The sequence below is a fragment of the Cheilinus undulatus genome, linkage group 14 (assembly GCF_018320785.1).
Source record: "Cheilinus undulatus linkage group 14, ASM1832078v1, whole genome shotgun sequence".
Lineage (NCBI taxonomy): Eukaryota > Metazoa > Chordata > Actinopteri > Labriformes > Labridae > Cheilinus > Cheilinus undulatus.
Window position 1 is genome coordinate 22,376,385 of NC_054878.1, and position 16,970 is coordinate 22,393,354.

Sequence of the window (16,970 nt, forward strand, 5' to 3'; positions counted from 1 at the left end):
TAATTCTATTATGTTTGATTCATTTTAACTGTAAAGTGTAACATTTAATATAATATGTATATGTTAATGTCCTCTTCTAAATGAAATAGACTGAGTGGACTATGTTGCAACATTATGTTTCTAAATGTTTATTTTATATGCCTGAAAAAATGCCTTTTAATATATACCCCAGAAATCCAGCTGTGGTTCAGGGTACAGCTAAAGGGGAACCTAACAAGTGAACAAACTACTTCATGTTAGCATGCTAGCATGCTAAAATTCCCTAAATATCAAGTCTAGGCTAAAGAAAATCTCAATAGTAAAACCAGCTAGAAGCCATGCAAGCTGTTTTTACAGCATATTGACATACCCTCAATGTCAGCCAACATGCTACTTCTGTAAGATAACAGAAGATATGATAAAGGGATATTAAGCTTGATGGTTCCTGTTAAATTTTCATAGTCCAAAGCAGCAAATTGTAAGAGCTAGCAGCAAAGGAATGTTAGCCAAAGATAGCTAAATATCATCAGTCAGTACTTTTTTTCCCCAGTAGTGTATTTCAAAATTCCGTTTGGTATCCCTGTAGTGTCCCTTTAGGGTTTTTCTCAGTTTAGAGAAGCCTTCTTCCAGGTATCAGTATTTTCATAGGAAGGGAAACTTGAAGATCCCGAGATGCAGAAACATCAGACTTCAGAACGAAGCCATGATGTGCATAAACATCAGGGTGCCAAAAATAAAGTCGAAGACAACCTCTATAAAAAAGAAATAGAAAACTTAATAAAAGAGATTAAAAAAAAGTGGCTAAGAAGTAGAAAAAATGGTCAAAAAGCAGAAAATGCGTTAAGAAGGCAAAAAGACAAGGTCAAAATGGGTGAAGAGCAGCAAATATGGACCAAAGGTGGCAAAAAGGTGGCCAATGTGGAAAAAGAAGTCGCAGTAAGGGTAAAGCCCTGATGTGCACAAACGCTAGGATGCCAGAAATAAAGTAGAAGACAACTTTTATTAAAAGAATAAACAATAGAAAGAAGTGGAAAAAAGGGCAAAAGCTGCAACAATGGGTTAAATGTGACAAAAAGTAGATGCAAAAATGGGTGAAAGGCAGAAAAATTGGTTAAAATGTCAAAAAGAAGTGGCAAATAAGAACAAAAAGTTGCCAAAATTGATTATGAGTGGCAAAATGGGTGAAAGTGGAAAAAATGGCAGTTTTGGGCAAACAAAACAAAAAGTGGCAAAAATGGGTTAAAAAGTGGTGAAATAGGATAAAAATTAGCACAGCCCCAATAATGGCCAATCCAAAAAGAACTATTAGCCAGGATGCTAGCATCAATGCTACTGATCCAACACACATGCATTATTATCAACAACTCACAACTCTGGAGGGCCCATTCCCAGGGATGGCCCAGCAAACTCTGTGGACAGGCCTGGGTGGGATGCAGCCATGTTTTCTTTTATCTATTTGCTTGTTTGTGCAGACTTTATGCTTCACTGATTTGTTTAAAAAGTGCTGTAAAGATAAAGTTTGACTGATTTGAGCTTAGCAGACTGATATCTCCCAGAACCAGATCCTTTCTTAAGTGAAACCTCCGAAAGCTGCAAACACTGTAAGACTGTGATACAATCCACACCCACAGCAGTAGTTGCAGTAGTGGTCGTAGTATTTGTTTTAAACTGAAATGTTTTGAATATAAACACTTAATGATGCTACAGCAGTTCTATGTCATATCAATATCTCACCCTGAGACACCTTTGTTTATGCTAGCCAACTAAATGTGTGAAAGTACATGTGTGAGTGTATTGACTGACACACACAATCACACACTCAAAGCATAGCCATCTCTTTCTCTGTGTAGGAGTACAAAGCAACACATTAGCCAGACTGTGATTCCTCGAGGGCAATAAGAACCCCACACAGTTAAACCTCACGTAGGAGGACATCAAAAACTGCTTCTTTTCTCTCTGGAATTGGCTAATAAAACTGTGAGCAGCCCTGCCAGTGTGCTACTTATGCAGGCAGGGTTACGCTACCAAACGCATCATCAAACTCCTCAAAACATGAAGGGGCTGACTTGAGGAAATAACCCCGAATCATTCGTAGTGGCCTGTACAGTTTCAATTGGACTACAAACCCAGAGTGGTTGAATTTCTGAGAGGAGGTCAGGGCAGCCTGACAGCTCTCTGTGTGAATGAATGTGGAGCTGTGAGTGTGCAAAGCCTTCAGGTGGAAATGTCAATATAGAATAAGCAATATGCAGGCTTTTACACACAACAGGCATGGATAAGTAAGCGCCAACCTTCATACACATATACATAATGCAGACAGACTCTCTCCTTCCCTGCACACACACACCTACATGTGCTACATGTGAATAAAAGAAAAAAAAAGAACAATTCAAACATGAGAAAAACAGCAGCTGGGTGAGTGCCGCGGGTACTGAATGTTACAAAGAGATAATAATGATATATGACTTTGTAAGTCGCCACTGTTAGGACTGATGGAGATGACTAATGGCATCTAATGATGATGACAATGATGAAGAAGGAAGTAGATGATGGGCCATAAAAATGACTGATGAACCGTGCTCAAACTTGGGACCACTGAGAGCCGATACTGTGCTTTATGATCGAGCATGTTGTTGTCTTTGCTTGCAATTTGTAGCGAGTGGCAACAACAGCTATATTTCTAACACAGCAATTAGCATTTCAGAGAAAACCCCCGGGACTGAGAAAATAGCCTTAAAGCAGAATGAACATCTTGCTTGGTTTTCATTTCTCCTCAACAGCACTCTGGAGCCGAGCCAACAAAACAATCGCACTTCAGTGGGCTGGCACAGGATTCATTTAGTCGGAAACCAATTTTGCAGATCAGGCCGTTATAATTCAGTCAATGACCACACGGATTCATATAACATCCTTCGGCTGCTGCTAAATTAAGTGGTGAGAAGAAATGAAGAATTTCATGGTAAATGTGATATCCACCATTGAAGACAATTGACAGCTGCTCTTAATGTGACTCATGTATCAGTCTGAATATGATAAATGCCATATAAAAGGCATAATTAGAAATGGAGTATCTTTGGCATATTAAATAGGTAATATCAATTTTACTGCCAGAATGAATTCATACTACTCAGTGAGTCAGAGAAACCGCATGTCAGCTCTGGTATTTTTGTTTAGATTGCAGAGCTGAAAGAACATTCAAATACAAACATAAACACTGACGAAAGCTTTTTTCACTTAAGCACATAAGATTTTTTTAATGTGTGACAAAATGAATAAGTAAACAGTCACAGAAATATGACTTAATCCTGTTTGTGGAATCCTGAGGACTCCTATAGGCTTTAACACACCACAAAAGAAACATCAACTATGTGATGAAAGAAGTTGTGCAAAAAGGTCAAACCAATTATGTAAATGTTTTAAAATAATAATGTGATATGACTTTTTAGGCAGTTTGTGAACACTTAAGCACCAAACAGACCAACCGGCTATTATTCAAAGCCTAAAGAGTAATGTCAGAGGGTCTCTGAGGCAGGATTTAGATAGTGTGAATGTTATCATGCCAAAAAGCTAGCATTTTTTCTGTCAAAGTATTTGGATAAAGTGAAAATTTAAGTTGGAGATGCTGCTATGGGGCTAGTGAAGTGGGGCCCCAAATGATGAGGAAAATTAATCGAGTGGGCCCTGTTGTTTAAGAGGTAATAGAATGAAAGAAAGGATGTTGTAAAGGTGATCCAAAAATTTTAACCAAAGATCATCCAGCTCAATCCAGCTCACATTTATCCCTACTATTCAAAGAAATTCCTGATTTTCATTGATGCAATGATGCAGACCAGTCAAAATCTTGCTAAATTTGTGTAGTCTGATCTGGCCATTAGAAGACAACCTTATAGAAGTAAAAGCACCAAATAAAAGTTGGAAGCTTAGTGGTAATTAATAGACTTTAATCTATTTCCTTTCCAGCCTAACACTGACTTTTTACTTCTCTTAAGTTTACACTTCAAAATAGTGATAAAGTAGAGGATTATCTCACAAAACACGTGAGCGCCATAAACTTTTTTCTCACCAGAGAGATTATTCTCGGCAGTAATCCAAACACCAATTGAAAAAAACCCACAGGCTTCTGGTTGATGGAACTTGTGTGATGCTTATTTCTTGCATGGCCTTCAAAATACTTCTTCCCTGCAGGACTCTATCAGTAGGTCAAAGACATTTTTCTGATGGTTAAGAAAGGCAAAACTTTCCCATGAGTGGGCATGTGTTTGGCACATTCAATTGACCCTCCTACAACGTCCCAGAGCAAAGATTTCTGCTTAATTTTAAAACTTAATTTTGTACTCTGATTTTTGTAAGGGTGACTGCAAACACTCAAGTATTGATTTGTTTAAAGGAGCCTCAGTCAACTGCCAATCTCTCAGTCAAATGCCAAGTTATGAAACAAGGATATTTCCATTTCAGCTATATGGGGGTGTTAAATGTCTATTTTTACACTGATTTTTATGTCTCTTTTTCCCAAAATAAATCAAAGGTCATAGCCTATCTTTGTTTAAGTATCAAATTAGTAATACTTATTGATGAAAAAAGTAAAATTAAATGTACTTTTAACAAATCTCAGTGTGCACATAAGGTAAGGGTATCACAGCTGGCCTTTAAATCTCTTAGTTTCCTTACTATACAAGAGGAAAAAAAACATAGAACCGTATTGTCGTAAGGTCACCATGCAGACATTTCTGAACAGGATTAGTATTATCGGGAACCTGTGGTGATTTATGAATTACCCCTGACGTCCGTGTTTGGTGCGTGCACTGACAGTAAGTAAAGTCTGTGATTTACTCTAACTCACTGACATTTCTGACTAAAAATGTTGAGGTGCTGCATGACATCAGCAATAAATAACTTGATGCACATCCTTGTTTTTAAATTACACTCAAAGGGCAATGAACTGCAGCTTGTGTTTTCAAGGTGAGCTTTTATGTACACAGCCAGGGTTTCCATCAGACTGTACTTGTGCCCAAGAGTGCCTATTTTTTATATACATTTCTTTTTTTTTATTTTAACTACATTCAGTCTGGGGCTACTTGGTTAGGGCTGTTGACTCACAGCACGAAGGGTCCTGGTTCTGAACTTTGTCAGGGCCTTTCTGTGTGGAGTTTGTGTGTCTGCAGTGTTAGGTGAATTGGTGACTCTAAATTGGCCATAGGTGTGAGTTTTTCTTGTTGTTTGTCAGCCCTGCTGTTGACCAGTCCAGTGGGTGCCCTGCCTCTCACCCCATAACAGCTACAGACAGACTCCAGCTCCCCGCAACCCCAGCAGGCATTGGCGATGTAGAAAATGGATGGATGAATTAGATCCCCATCCATGATCAGTAAACTAGTGCATGAACTCTACTTGCACTGCAGTGTAACTGCAGCAGATTAGAGAAAGATGAGCCCTGTTGTTGCTAAAGAGAGGGATGTTAAGTATTAAGTATGTTAAAAATAAGTATTATGTTGAGTATTAGTTTTTTTTATTAGTTGATGAAGCTGATGTTATCAATATTATTCTGCACTCTATTAATTATAGACGGTTGTGATGTGGCTCAACAGTCCTCTGTGTTCACTTGTAGCTTTTGTGATCACTTCATATTGAGTGACACATTTCAAAATGAGAGCTATGTTACCGAGGTTAATTCGTAACATGTAAAGCTGAGAAATATTGATGGGTGGCATGCTGAAAGAAGTGCTGTAAGTCTTAAGAGAGAAAGTTCATCAATCTATGCAATCTAAGGCATTTGTGAGCAAAAAGTGAAATAAGTTGGAGAGAAAGCACTTTAAATAGCCTATAGCTATTATAACTTTTGTTTACAACGTCAGACACAGCCCTACATTTTTTGTGTTCCATAAAAAGTTGCAGTGGTTTGCAATTCAAGAGCATGTAAACGGTGGCCAAGGCCTGAATTGCAAAATAGTGACAAAAACACGGAGGCTTTTTGGGTCAAAAAAAAAAAATGCTGCAAAAATTTTTTGATGGTGAGTACATTTAAGCCAACACTGTTTTGTGGCCCATTTTAACCAAAATCTCACGGAATTCCACAGAGAAACTGTACCCATCTGTATAGCCTAGCTTCTTTGCCAGTACAATCACTGTAGGCTAATGCCACTTTTACTGCAAGGTACCTCATACAGCCCATCTTCAAAAATACTGAAATATTCCTCTAAATAAAAGTAAAATTACTCATCTTTAAAATTACTAAAAAAGTATAAGTGCACATAAAAAAAGTACCTAAATATAGTAACATCGGCAAATATAAGTTTCTACTTTCTGCCCTGTTGTCAAGCTGATGGACCTTTATAGGTTTTCTTCTTGAGAGATTTGCCTTAAGTATAGCTAAAACATAACTTTCCAACAATTCCTGATCATGCTCGTCTTCAGAAAGGACTTCAGTGGAGTAGCTTATATTGAAGTTTAGGAATAAAGAGGACTAAGCATGCTGCCCTATCTGCAATTTCAATTCTCACTAATTTGTTGACATGAATTCAAGCTCAGTTTGAATTATTTTAAATTCAAAATGGTGACACGGATGAAGTTATCTGCTAACACTTTTCTGAAAATTACAGTACTTCTAACCCTCTAAAAATAAACATGCCAAGAGTAGCACTCTGTCCTTGGCAGATCATTCTGGCACCAAAATTTAAAGTTAAGCCTCTTCTAAATGAGCTGCACCAGTTGAGTGCTTAAAGAGTGTCAGAATAAATTTTATAAAATGCACGTGAGATCTGATCTTCTACCTTTCTCTGGTACAGCTCTTCAGGTGTTGTCGACCTCAGGCTGACCAGACGGTAGTTCTTCATCACGGTGCGGGGGCGTTTGCGTGGCGGGGCGAACCGCTCCATCTCCGTCACGTAGTACAGGCCCATCTTGATGTAGCCAAAGTAGCGCGCTTTGGCTGAAGACTCTTCATCTGAGTCAGAGTCCCCGCCATCATCGCCCTCCTCTTCCTCGCCGGCGACTCCACTCAGGTTGTTCTCTGGGCGCCCACGCTTCTGAGCCAGCTTCACCTCGCACTGTGGAAGACAGAAAAAAATCAGCATAAAAAACAGCATGGAGACAAAAACGACAGAGGAAGGATTAAAAAATAAAGGTGCGCTAGAGCATTTATTTACAAGAGACGAAACAAATACACAAGTGATTTAAACATTAATTTTATTATACTGCTAACATATGGTTTCAAAGAGATCTTATTGCCACAGCTGTCTTCTTACATAAAGTACATCTGTTTTGTCAGCTCGTATCATAAAAAAGGGACTGCATAACAGAAGAACGCCTATTCTCCATGATTGAGACTGTCAGATTTACAGCTGTAGACTGTTTGATGCTGAGTGTGGACACTTCTTTGCCAGCAGGAGGTGATGAATGAAAAATGAAGCATGGAATGAATGCAGCACTCTTTACATCTAGCTGTGCTTAAGCGAGTAAACACAGTTAATTTAACGGCCTTGTGCCGGATCAGCAGGCTGCCTGACAACAGCAAGGTCACACTGCTCGATAGGAAATCTAAATCTAAGCTGCCCACAGAACTTTGTCTTAACTTTTCTGCTCTGTTCTGTAGTTTTCTGATTGCCTTATTCGCTCATTTTTCATCAGTCCTCATATTCGGTAATGACCCCCCCCCCCCGCGTTCTAGCTTGCTGGAGAAAAATGCTAACACCCTCCAGCTGAGCTCTGCACCCAGCCAGGGTTTATGAAACATTTAGCACCTGTAAAATGTTAAGCGCTTTAATCAATGGAGGAGCAAGCCTTCAAAGTGCTGCTCTAATACATGACCCCATCTCATCGCTAACAGGATGAACGCATGGCATCATCATAAACATACAAGGTCATGTTATTCCGCATCTGTGAAAGCATAAATGCACAACAAGCTTATTCATGTTCAAGGTAATTTTAAGAAACATTTCTCTGCATGCAAGCCCTCAGCTGTGTAGCAGCTACACACACAACCCTTCCCCCACTCCATGCTCAAGCAGGCTGATGAAACCTTTCCAAAAAGTTGGCAGCTGGCTTGTGAAGAAATGCCTCTCTTTCCCCCTCTCTCTCACTTTTTCTCTTTGCAATCAGATAAAAAAAGAAAAAGGCAAAGGGATAAAATATAAGAGGAGTGTGATGGGAGATCATGCTCTTTGCTGGGGGATAAAGAAGAAGGGATACATGTTTCATCATCACACACTTTCACAATGTACAGAGGCATACACATGCACGTGTTAAAGGTACTAGGGGAAATTCTGGTTTATGTTGGCACCCTCTGTGGACAATTTTATTTTGGCATACTTACACAAGGCCCAGTTGCCCCCTACTGTGCCAAAACATGGTTGTCCCCCCTCCCCTGCTGGCTTACACTCACACTGCTCAAACTCAAGCAGGTCTGGACACAGCTACGCCTTGTACCACCCGTCATCATGCTGTAATACATCTCATGTGCAGTTTTGTTTACAAGAAACATAAACTCAGAATCAGCATAATTGTGAACAACCAAGAAAACTGCAAATTCACTGACTTTGTGGCTTAATTTCAACATTTTTGGTCAAATATAGCCCTCCAGCAGCACTTCTGGATTCCTTTTCTATATAGATCTGCCTACCAGTTTGCACTAAGACCTCACAGCTGACAATGCATATCAGAGACAAAATTGTTGCAAAGCACGGATCTGGGGACGGCTACAAAAACCTGCTATATTGAAGGTTCCCAAGAGCATAGTGGCCTATACAACAGACGTTTGGCACATCCAGGACTCCTCCAAGAGCTGGTCAAGAGAAGTGACTAAGAGGCTGAAGGTCAGTTTGACTGAACTCCAGAGATCCTGTGTGGAGATGGGACAAAGTTCCAGACGGACAAACATTACTGCAGCCCTCCAGCAATCTAGGCTTATGGCAGATTTGCTGGATGGAAGCCTCATCTCAGTGCAAAGCACAAGAAAGTCGAATCAGAGTTTGCAGAAAACTCTGAGTGAAAGCCAAGTGGGCTTTCATGCATTTAGCACTGAGTAGAGGCTTCTGTCTACCCACTCTGCCAGTAAGCCCAGATTGGTGGAGGGCTGCAGTGATGGTTGCCTCTCTAACTAAGGTCCTTTTCCCCCCAACCGCTCTGTTTGGCTGGACGACAAGCTCTTGGAAGAGACGTGGTGGTGCACTGTGATTTTCTGGCCACTGTGCTCCATGGAATCTTCAGTGCAGTAGAATGTTTTTAGCTTTCCCTAGATCTTTGGCTTGCAGCAATCATGTTTCTGAGCCCTGCAGGCAGTTCCTTTGACCTTATGGCTTGATTTTTGCTCAGATATGCTTTGTCAGCCACGAGGCCCTCTACAGAGAGGCCTATGCCTTTACAAATAATGTCTAGTCCATTTAATTAACCACAGGTGGACTCAAGTGAAGGTGTAGGAACATCTCAGCAAAGATTGAGAGAAATGGAAGGAACTTGTATCCTTTCAAAGCAGATGGACACACCCATTTTTGTGTTTTTCACTGGCAAATCCGTCTTGCAAAGCTCCCGTCTGAACTGTTTGGGCCCAGTTAGAAAGTGATAGAACCAATCTGCATTGAGGGGCAGTACTTTTGGTTGCAGCAGAGTCATGACGTAAACAAGCAGCAACAAGAGGCTGGTGCAATTATGGTTGAAGACATTATCATGGATGCTGCTAAAGTGCCAATTTTATCAGAACTTCATGACATTTCTTCGTTAAAAAAAGAACAAAGAACAGCATTGAGTTGTTTTCCTTCTCAAAATTAGCGATAGCGTCACATGTTTTGTTGCTCTGATTGGCCTGTAAAGATGTGACAGATAGAACGTTCATCCAATCACCTTCCGAGTTTTTTTTAAAGGCTCTACCCTTTCCCAATCGCTGTCTATGAGTGGTTTTCCAGATGGATGTGTGAAACACATCCATCTGACGTGCCAGGTTAAGGAACTTGACCTTAATTTCAAATGCTCTGGTAAATAGTCTTGATGCTCATGTTAATGTAATATTTCAGTCTTTTGTTTTAAAAAATTTGCAAAAACCTTCAAGATTCTGCTTTAATTTTCATGATAGGGTACAGAGTGTAGATTAATGAAAAAAAAGTTGATTTTTCAATTGTAGCATTAGAATGCAATGTAACAAAATTCCAAAAAAAGTGAAGGGGGTCTGAAAACTTTCAGAATGAACCATAACTGTCCTTTTTCTGATGACCATGTGCATCTGGAGACTATAAAAAGGCATCAATATACCTTTCAGGCCATTTTATAACCAGAGAAAAAGGTCTTTACAGGAGCTTTAAATAATTAAGATTCATGCTGGGCCAGCCTCTAGACTGTTTTGACCTTGAACTGAAGAGGCGCTTAAGAAAAGTTGATAAAAAGACGTATTGTCTTTTGTTCTATAAACTGCCTTTATAAGCCTGAAAGCCAGGATCAATTACATAAGAACTACTGCTGAAAGATGCAAACATGAGCATTAGAGATCATTCCATAGCTTACAGGCTTGCTGTCTGTGTGTAGTTAACCACACATGCATGCTGGCTCATACACACCACTGCCTTGACATTTACCTCCAGGCTGAGGAAGCCCCCGTCATGTGCCGCAGTGACTCGAGGTGATGGCTCGAACCACTCACAGGATTTTCCCAGCAGGTTGCGCAGCGTCCTGACGGAGGAGACGGTGACCGAGCCTGAGCAGCGAGCCAGGATCAGCACATTGTCGCTCCACCAGCTCACATCCACAAGCGGATAGTACTGCTCCTTATCTGGGACAAATACAGAAAAGACATAAAGCCCTTTACTAAGTTTTACAAATGAGTAGGAGGATGCAGCAAAGCTTGTTTTATTTCATTTAGTTAGTCATCAATCCCACTTTCATGAATCTTACTCTTTTATTTCTAAACTTTTTCTGAATGGATTTCCTCCCCTGAGATTTATTTTATACAAGTGGGCATCTCTATCACTTGTCATGCATGGGATGAAGACTCGCACAGATTATTGCTTACACAAGCTGTCACAGCTGCCATCACTACTGGCCCAAAACTGTCAAAAAAAAAAAAAAAAAAAAAAAAGAAAGAAAAACAGACTGTACAAGCACACACCTACACATACAGGCAGTTACACAAGCACAGAAAGGCACACTTAAAAATTGGACACACTGAAGGAGGCAAATATTTTCTTGCCTTGGCGTTCACTGTATGCTTGTACGTGTAAATAAGTGTAGAACTCAGTGAATAAGACATGTCAAAGATCATTTAATTGAATCCGGCATGCACCGCCGTGTCAGCAACAAAGTCGACTCTCTTTGAGCCCCTTGGGTCAAACTACCTTTTATTTTCTTCCTCCTCTCCAGCGATGTCTTCCACTCTGGGTTGATCTCCTCAAATCCTGGCTGCAGGGCGGACCAAAGGACCAAAGAGGAAGAGAAGAAGAGGAGAGGGAGGGGTGGAAATTAATCTGCTAACCCTGTTTACACTCTCAGCACACACAGCGGCGATGAAGCAGAACATAAACACACAGGCTGTAAATCGGCGAAACATACCCATAGTATAAGTTCAAACTAATCCATATCACTTACTGTTTAATGGCAACACAAACACTAGCATGCTTTGGCCAGAGAGAGATTATATTACTACAGCCAGTCAAGCAGCTCATGTACAAAAAAATTACACACAGCCGCAATGCACAAAGGTTTACTCAGCATTAGCTAAATCATGCATGCTTACATAGACACACAATTCAACACAAGCGGCTTAGAGCTTTTGTGTACCTGCTGGTCTTGGCTCCAGGAGGCCCTCTGTTTGAGAGACGGTACGTCCCAGAGGGACAGACGTCCAGAGAAGTGGATGACAGCCAACAGGGTGCCATCAGGGCTCAGACTCATGCGGAACACACCGTCCTGGACGCCATAAACGCAGGACAATGATTTTTTTCAAACAACTGTGTGCTTGCCAAATGCTTCCTATTAAGCTTTTAATTATAGTTGAGGACAATGGAGAGGAGAGAGTTGTTACCTTTTCATCTCCATGTCTGGAGAAGAATCTGAAGCTGGGCATCTTGAGGAAACCTCTTTTCTGGTTCTGGACACACAAGATATAAGATGAAATGTAAGTGAAAGATATTTATGATTGATTTGTTTATTAAAGTATGTGTTTGTTTATTTCTCTCACCGGGTTGATGTCGTCTTCATAGCTTGTGACCTGCTTATAGTGAGGCGAGCCAGACAGAGTCCTCCAGGCTGTAATCCCGCAGCATGAGGCCTTGGATGTGCTGTCATCCCCTGACTCACAGCCTCCCACCAGTAGCAGTCTGTACAACAACAATAAAAAGTCATGGAAACCACCCATGTGATTGTGCTCTGATGGATCTATTGGCTTATAAGGTAATCACTGTGAGGTCATCCTCATGCCTGGGCCCAAGCCAGGGTATCAGCAGGTATTCAAGCTACTGATGTGCCATTTAGCAAAGAAGCAGGAGTCATTTATCAGAGGTTTGTTTCAGAATCAATGGCCAGGCACAGATAAGACACCAACAATACCGCAGTGACCACAGTGATCAGTGGGTCTCTCTTTGCAGGGAAACACAACAGATGCAACAATGGTCAGGAGCTCAGAAGGGTGGTTTAGGTGAAGCAGCGCTGTCCAGCTCAACACTGCCCCCTAGTGCAGAGACAACAGATATAAAGGAAGATCTAAGAGAGCTGAGAGGGAGTGTGTAAACTGATGGAATTTGATTTTCTGTCAGTATGGTGGGTCGGGTGTGATATAAGACTATTTTCTGTGCTTTTCATTAAAGCAGAAGTTTGACCTATGATAATATGTAAACACTGAAATTAAAAATGAGCAGTATCACAAGGTAAAAAGTATAAATCTGGAGGCATTAAAGGAAATAAGATCGAGTCAATGGAATTTCTTTTGAGTTACATACTTCAGGATGAAAACTAAAAAACACAGTAGGTCTTGTTTTCTACATAAATTTGGATTAAAATAAAATCCCTTTAGTTTTATTAATAAGGATATTGGGGGTTTAAATTCATTATAGATCATTCTTTATAAGTTCATTTCTTTTTAGTTTGTTACTTTATTATTATTTTGGTGGGGGGGCTGTTATGTGATAAACTTAAACGCCAGTGTATCTAGAAAACAGACTACTGAAAAGGGTAATCGTGATAGGTGAAACTTAAGATATTATTCTAGTGAAAAAAATGTAAACAATATCTATGATTGTTTCTAAACTGTAGCAAAAAAAAGAAGTCCCTTGCAGCACCAAAATTTGCAGACAGACTCCTGCACACTGCCTACATTGCCACATATACCAAAACATTGCAAATGTTTTTGATCCATTTAGGCAGTATGCAGGAGTTTGCATTTTTAATGGATTATTCCAGTTATATTTAATCTTCTTAAAGTCCCTGTAAATTGAAAAGTAAATAAAAACTGGATCTTAGCCCACTTTCCCCTCCTGTTTCCAGTCTTTATTCTAGGCTAAGACAGCTGGCTATAGCCTCACCTTACCGTACAAAGGCGCAAAAAGGATCAAACAATGTCAACTTTGCACTAAAAGTGATATAATTAACCCAATGACACCTAATGTCAACATTCATAAATGTTCATAAAGCCTTATTCATGTGAATGACAGGTGTCATGCCATGATTATGATAGCATCATGTCAGTCTGATGCATACCCCTGCTAAATAAAGTGTTACCAGAAAAAACATAGATTTATCGAAAACAGCGTATAGATCCAAACAACAACATGAAAGGGGTAAGATCATCTGAGAGGTACAAAAAACCTGGCTTTTTTATGTTTTTTTTCTTCTAACAGTGACAAGATTCAAGCCAATTAACGTCACAGGAGGGATACTCTAGGGGCCAAAACATAAAAGGAGCTTTTAGTTTCAGTTTTGTGTGTGGTACTGTCATGAGATTCTGGTTGAATGACTTTGGATGTCGTGCTGTGATCAAATGGGTTTAAAGTTCCAGAATAAAAACAGGGGCTAAGCCCTTTAAAAGGTGTAATATCCCTGCTGCTGAGCCATAATGTGCCATATTATGTTGGCTTGTTTCTCTCAGTTCATATGTAGTTTCTAAACACCTAGTGTCTGAACTACTCAAGAAAAGTGACTGTGACTTTTTTAACATGTTAAAACAGCAAAATGGGCATGTTTTGTATATGAATGCATTTCTGTGTGTGATTAATATTGTTCTGTGTTCATTTTTTTCATTTGTTCTGTTTCTATAACCTTGCAAAGCAGATGGACACACCCATTTCTGTGTTTCTTATTGGCAAATGGAAAGTGAGTTTTATCAGAACTTGACAACATTTCTTAGGTAAAAGAAGAACAAAGAACAGCATTGAGTTGTTTTCTTTTCAAAAACGACAAAAGTCATGTACTGACATGTCAACAGTCACCATGGTTCGTGTTATGCAGCTCTCGATGGAGTTTACTCCTCCGTAGTGGCAAACCTCGGTAATGGCTATGTCACGTTTTGTTGCTCTGATTGGCCCGTAAAGATGTGACAGACAGAGCGTTCATCCAGTCACCCTCCAAGGGTTTTAATCATAGGCTCGGCCCTTTCCCAAATGGCGTATATGGAAGGTTTTCCAGATGGATGTGTGAAACAAATCACCCCTGGAAAAAAACCTTGGTCCCAGTGTGTCCTCCCCGCTTAAAAAAGGTATTATTAAAATAAAAAATATCTTAAATCACCAGTTTTCAAGAAATAAAAATGCAGACCTTTTCAAATAATTTAACACTGGATGGTCATAGCATGTCTTTGACACTTTTTATTTGTCTGAAATTTGTAAAAACCCACTGACAGATGTCAAAAATGGCCAAAAGCACTGATTTATGAAAAAAAAAAGAAGGTAAAACGTAAAAATTGACGATACGAGACTACGGCCAGTGATACGTAGATTTTACACCTAAATTACTACATTTATTAAAAAAATACTGCTCCAATGTTATTTACTTTAGTTGAGAGCTTACATTAATTTAAAAATTACCAGCAGTTTTCAAAGCAAAAAAATTCCTTTTTTTTTTTTTTTTTTTTTTTAGTTGCAATGGTCCTTTTTTTGTCAAGGTGGCCGCCATGACAGAGCCATAGAGACAGATGTGAAATGTTTGTCATTGCCATTGACACACTGGATATAACATCAGAAATTGCTGCATAGGTAAGCATGAACTGCTACTGGAAGCTGCTGTTCTGTTGCTGTACCTCATTCATATTTTGTGCTGCTCACGTTGGATTGGCCACGATTCTCATCCCCTAGCCTTAGTAATGCTACCTAACAAGACTTTTCCAAGAAGACTGGTAGAGATGCAGTGCTAAACTCTGTCCACCTCTAAGGCTTGCCTGTCACTTCTGTTTTTCAGAAGTAACAGCAAATCACTGTTTTCTTTTCATGGATGAATTTCAAACAATGGGGGTTAAAAGGTCATTAAAAATTGTCTTTCTGGTTAATTCTGAGAGCAGTCCCAAAATGTTTTGCAAGTAGCTTGCAGTGTTACCCAGGGAGGTCACTTTTAACAGCTTTAAACCTGTATTATAATATCTTCATCCACGAAAAGAAAAAAACTGTGGTTTACTGATAAGTAAATACACCTCAAGGAGTGCCGATTTCATTGAACAGTCATCAATTCAGTCATCATTCATCAATTTACATTAGGTGTTTTAATTCTTCAAAAGTATTTTAAAGAATCTCAAAATCAATTCTAAAATGTGCAGGTAGCCATTAAAGTGCGTCTTAAATTGGCTTGATACGAGATCCTTGTTCGTCCTTGTTAAAAGTCTTGCTAGTCACATCCTTCCACTGTTCCTAATTTGCATATTCAACACTTACATGTAATATATTAACTCTGACAGCATTTCCGATCATTACCGCACATCTGGAAACATTTCACAGTATCTGTTAGCACATCTGTTCATGGCATACACTCTGATAGTGCCTCTGTGAACCTCACCATATAACACCTTCACAGCTCTTCACAGTATCCTCCAAAGTATGTTCAGCTGTGGAAATGACTTCTTTCTACCCAGCTCCTAACCTTCCCTTCTCTTATTCTCTGTGTTGCTGACCCACTTTTCACACAGGGGTCATTAAAGTTTCATCTCATCTATCAGTTGGCAAACACTTGACAGTAGCTGCCAAAATCCATTAAGCTGCCAAACCAAGCTTCCCAGCAGCCAAACTAAACCTGGTTTGTGCGGACCGGGGGAGCGTGGAGAGAAAAACATAGTAAGGTCACGGGTGTGAGCCAGACATAATTAACCCAAACCTCTGAATGCTACGTGATGAGGGTGGCTAAGGACGATTTAGGATGCTGTAGCTGATTCCTGTAGGTAATGCATTAAAAACATTGGCTCATTTACTCCTGAGAAGGCTTCTTTTTGGCCCTGATCCATAATGAAATCCTCTTCATGCCTGTGCAAAAAAAGTGTACATAAAAATATTTACTGCTGCATTATTCCTTCTATTTATGGAACACATTTCACCATTTGTTCTGGTTATTAATATAGATCGTGACTATGAAACACATCTCAGTTCATCTTAACTGTAATGCACTAAATTCAAACTAAGTTTAAGAACTCTAATCAATAAAATACATATTTATGAGCATATTGACGACATGTTGGAGTATACTCATGTTGCCCCTGGACATCAAATGATGAAAGCGCTTGAAATCACTCTGCTACTTTCCAAACTCGGTTATTTAAGCCACACATGGCATCATGTAGCATCATCACGGGCAATGAGTTTATGGGTGAAAAATTGATTCAAAGGATTTATAAGCATGTCTGGAGATGTTTGAATTTAAATGACTAAACAAACCTCTTGATGAAACAGTGCTGTAATAAAAGCAGGCCTGGACTGTGGAGACCACAGAGGAAAGGAAGAGTGAGCAGTCTATGCTACAGGCACTGGGGATTTTATCAAGATTATTTCATTCAGTTTATGTTAAAAGTGGAGCTGATTTTAGTCAAATTTTACTGTTTCTATTTTGCTTTG

General features: G+C 39.6%; 1 protein-coding gene across 1 annotated transcript in view; it reads right to left on the reverse strand.

The window, feature by feature from the left end:
• The window catches only part of nbas (NBAS subunit of NRZ tethering complex), a 313,145-nt gene that overhangs the window by 269,899 nt on the left and 26,276 nt on the right, over positions 1-16,970 (reverse strand). The window contains exons 10-15 of the mRNA XM_041805537.1: positions 12,131-12,269; positions 11,975-12,040; positions 11,731-11,859; positions 11,289-11,352; positions 10,533-10,726; positions 6,744-7,019 (exon numbers count right to left, since the gene is read on the reverse strand). Of these exons, the coding sequence (XP_041661471.1) occupies positions 6,744-7,019; positions 10,533-10,726; positions 11,289-11,352; positions 11,731-11,859; positions 11,975-12,040; positions 12,131-12,269 (868 nt within the window). The remainder of the gene's footprint in view (positions 1-6,743; positions 7,020-10,532; positions 10,727-11,288; positions 11,353-11,730; positions 11,860-11,974; positions 12,041-12,130; positions 12,270-16,970) is intronic.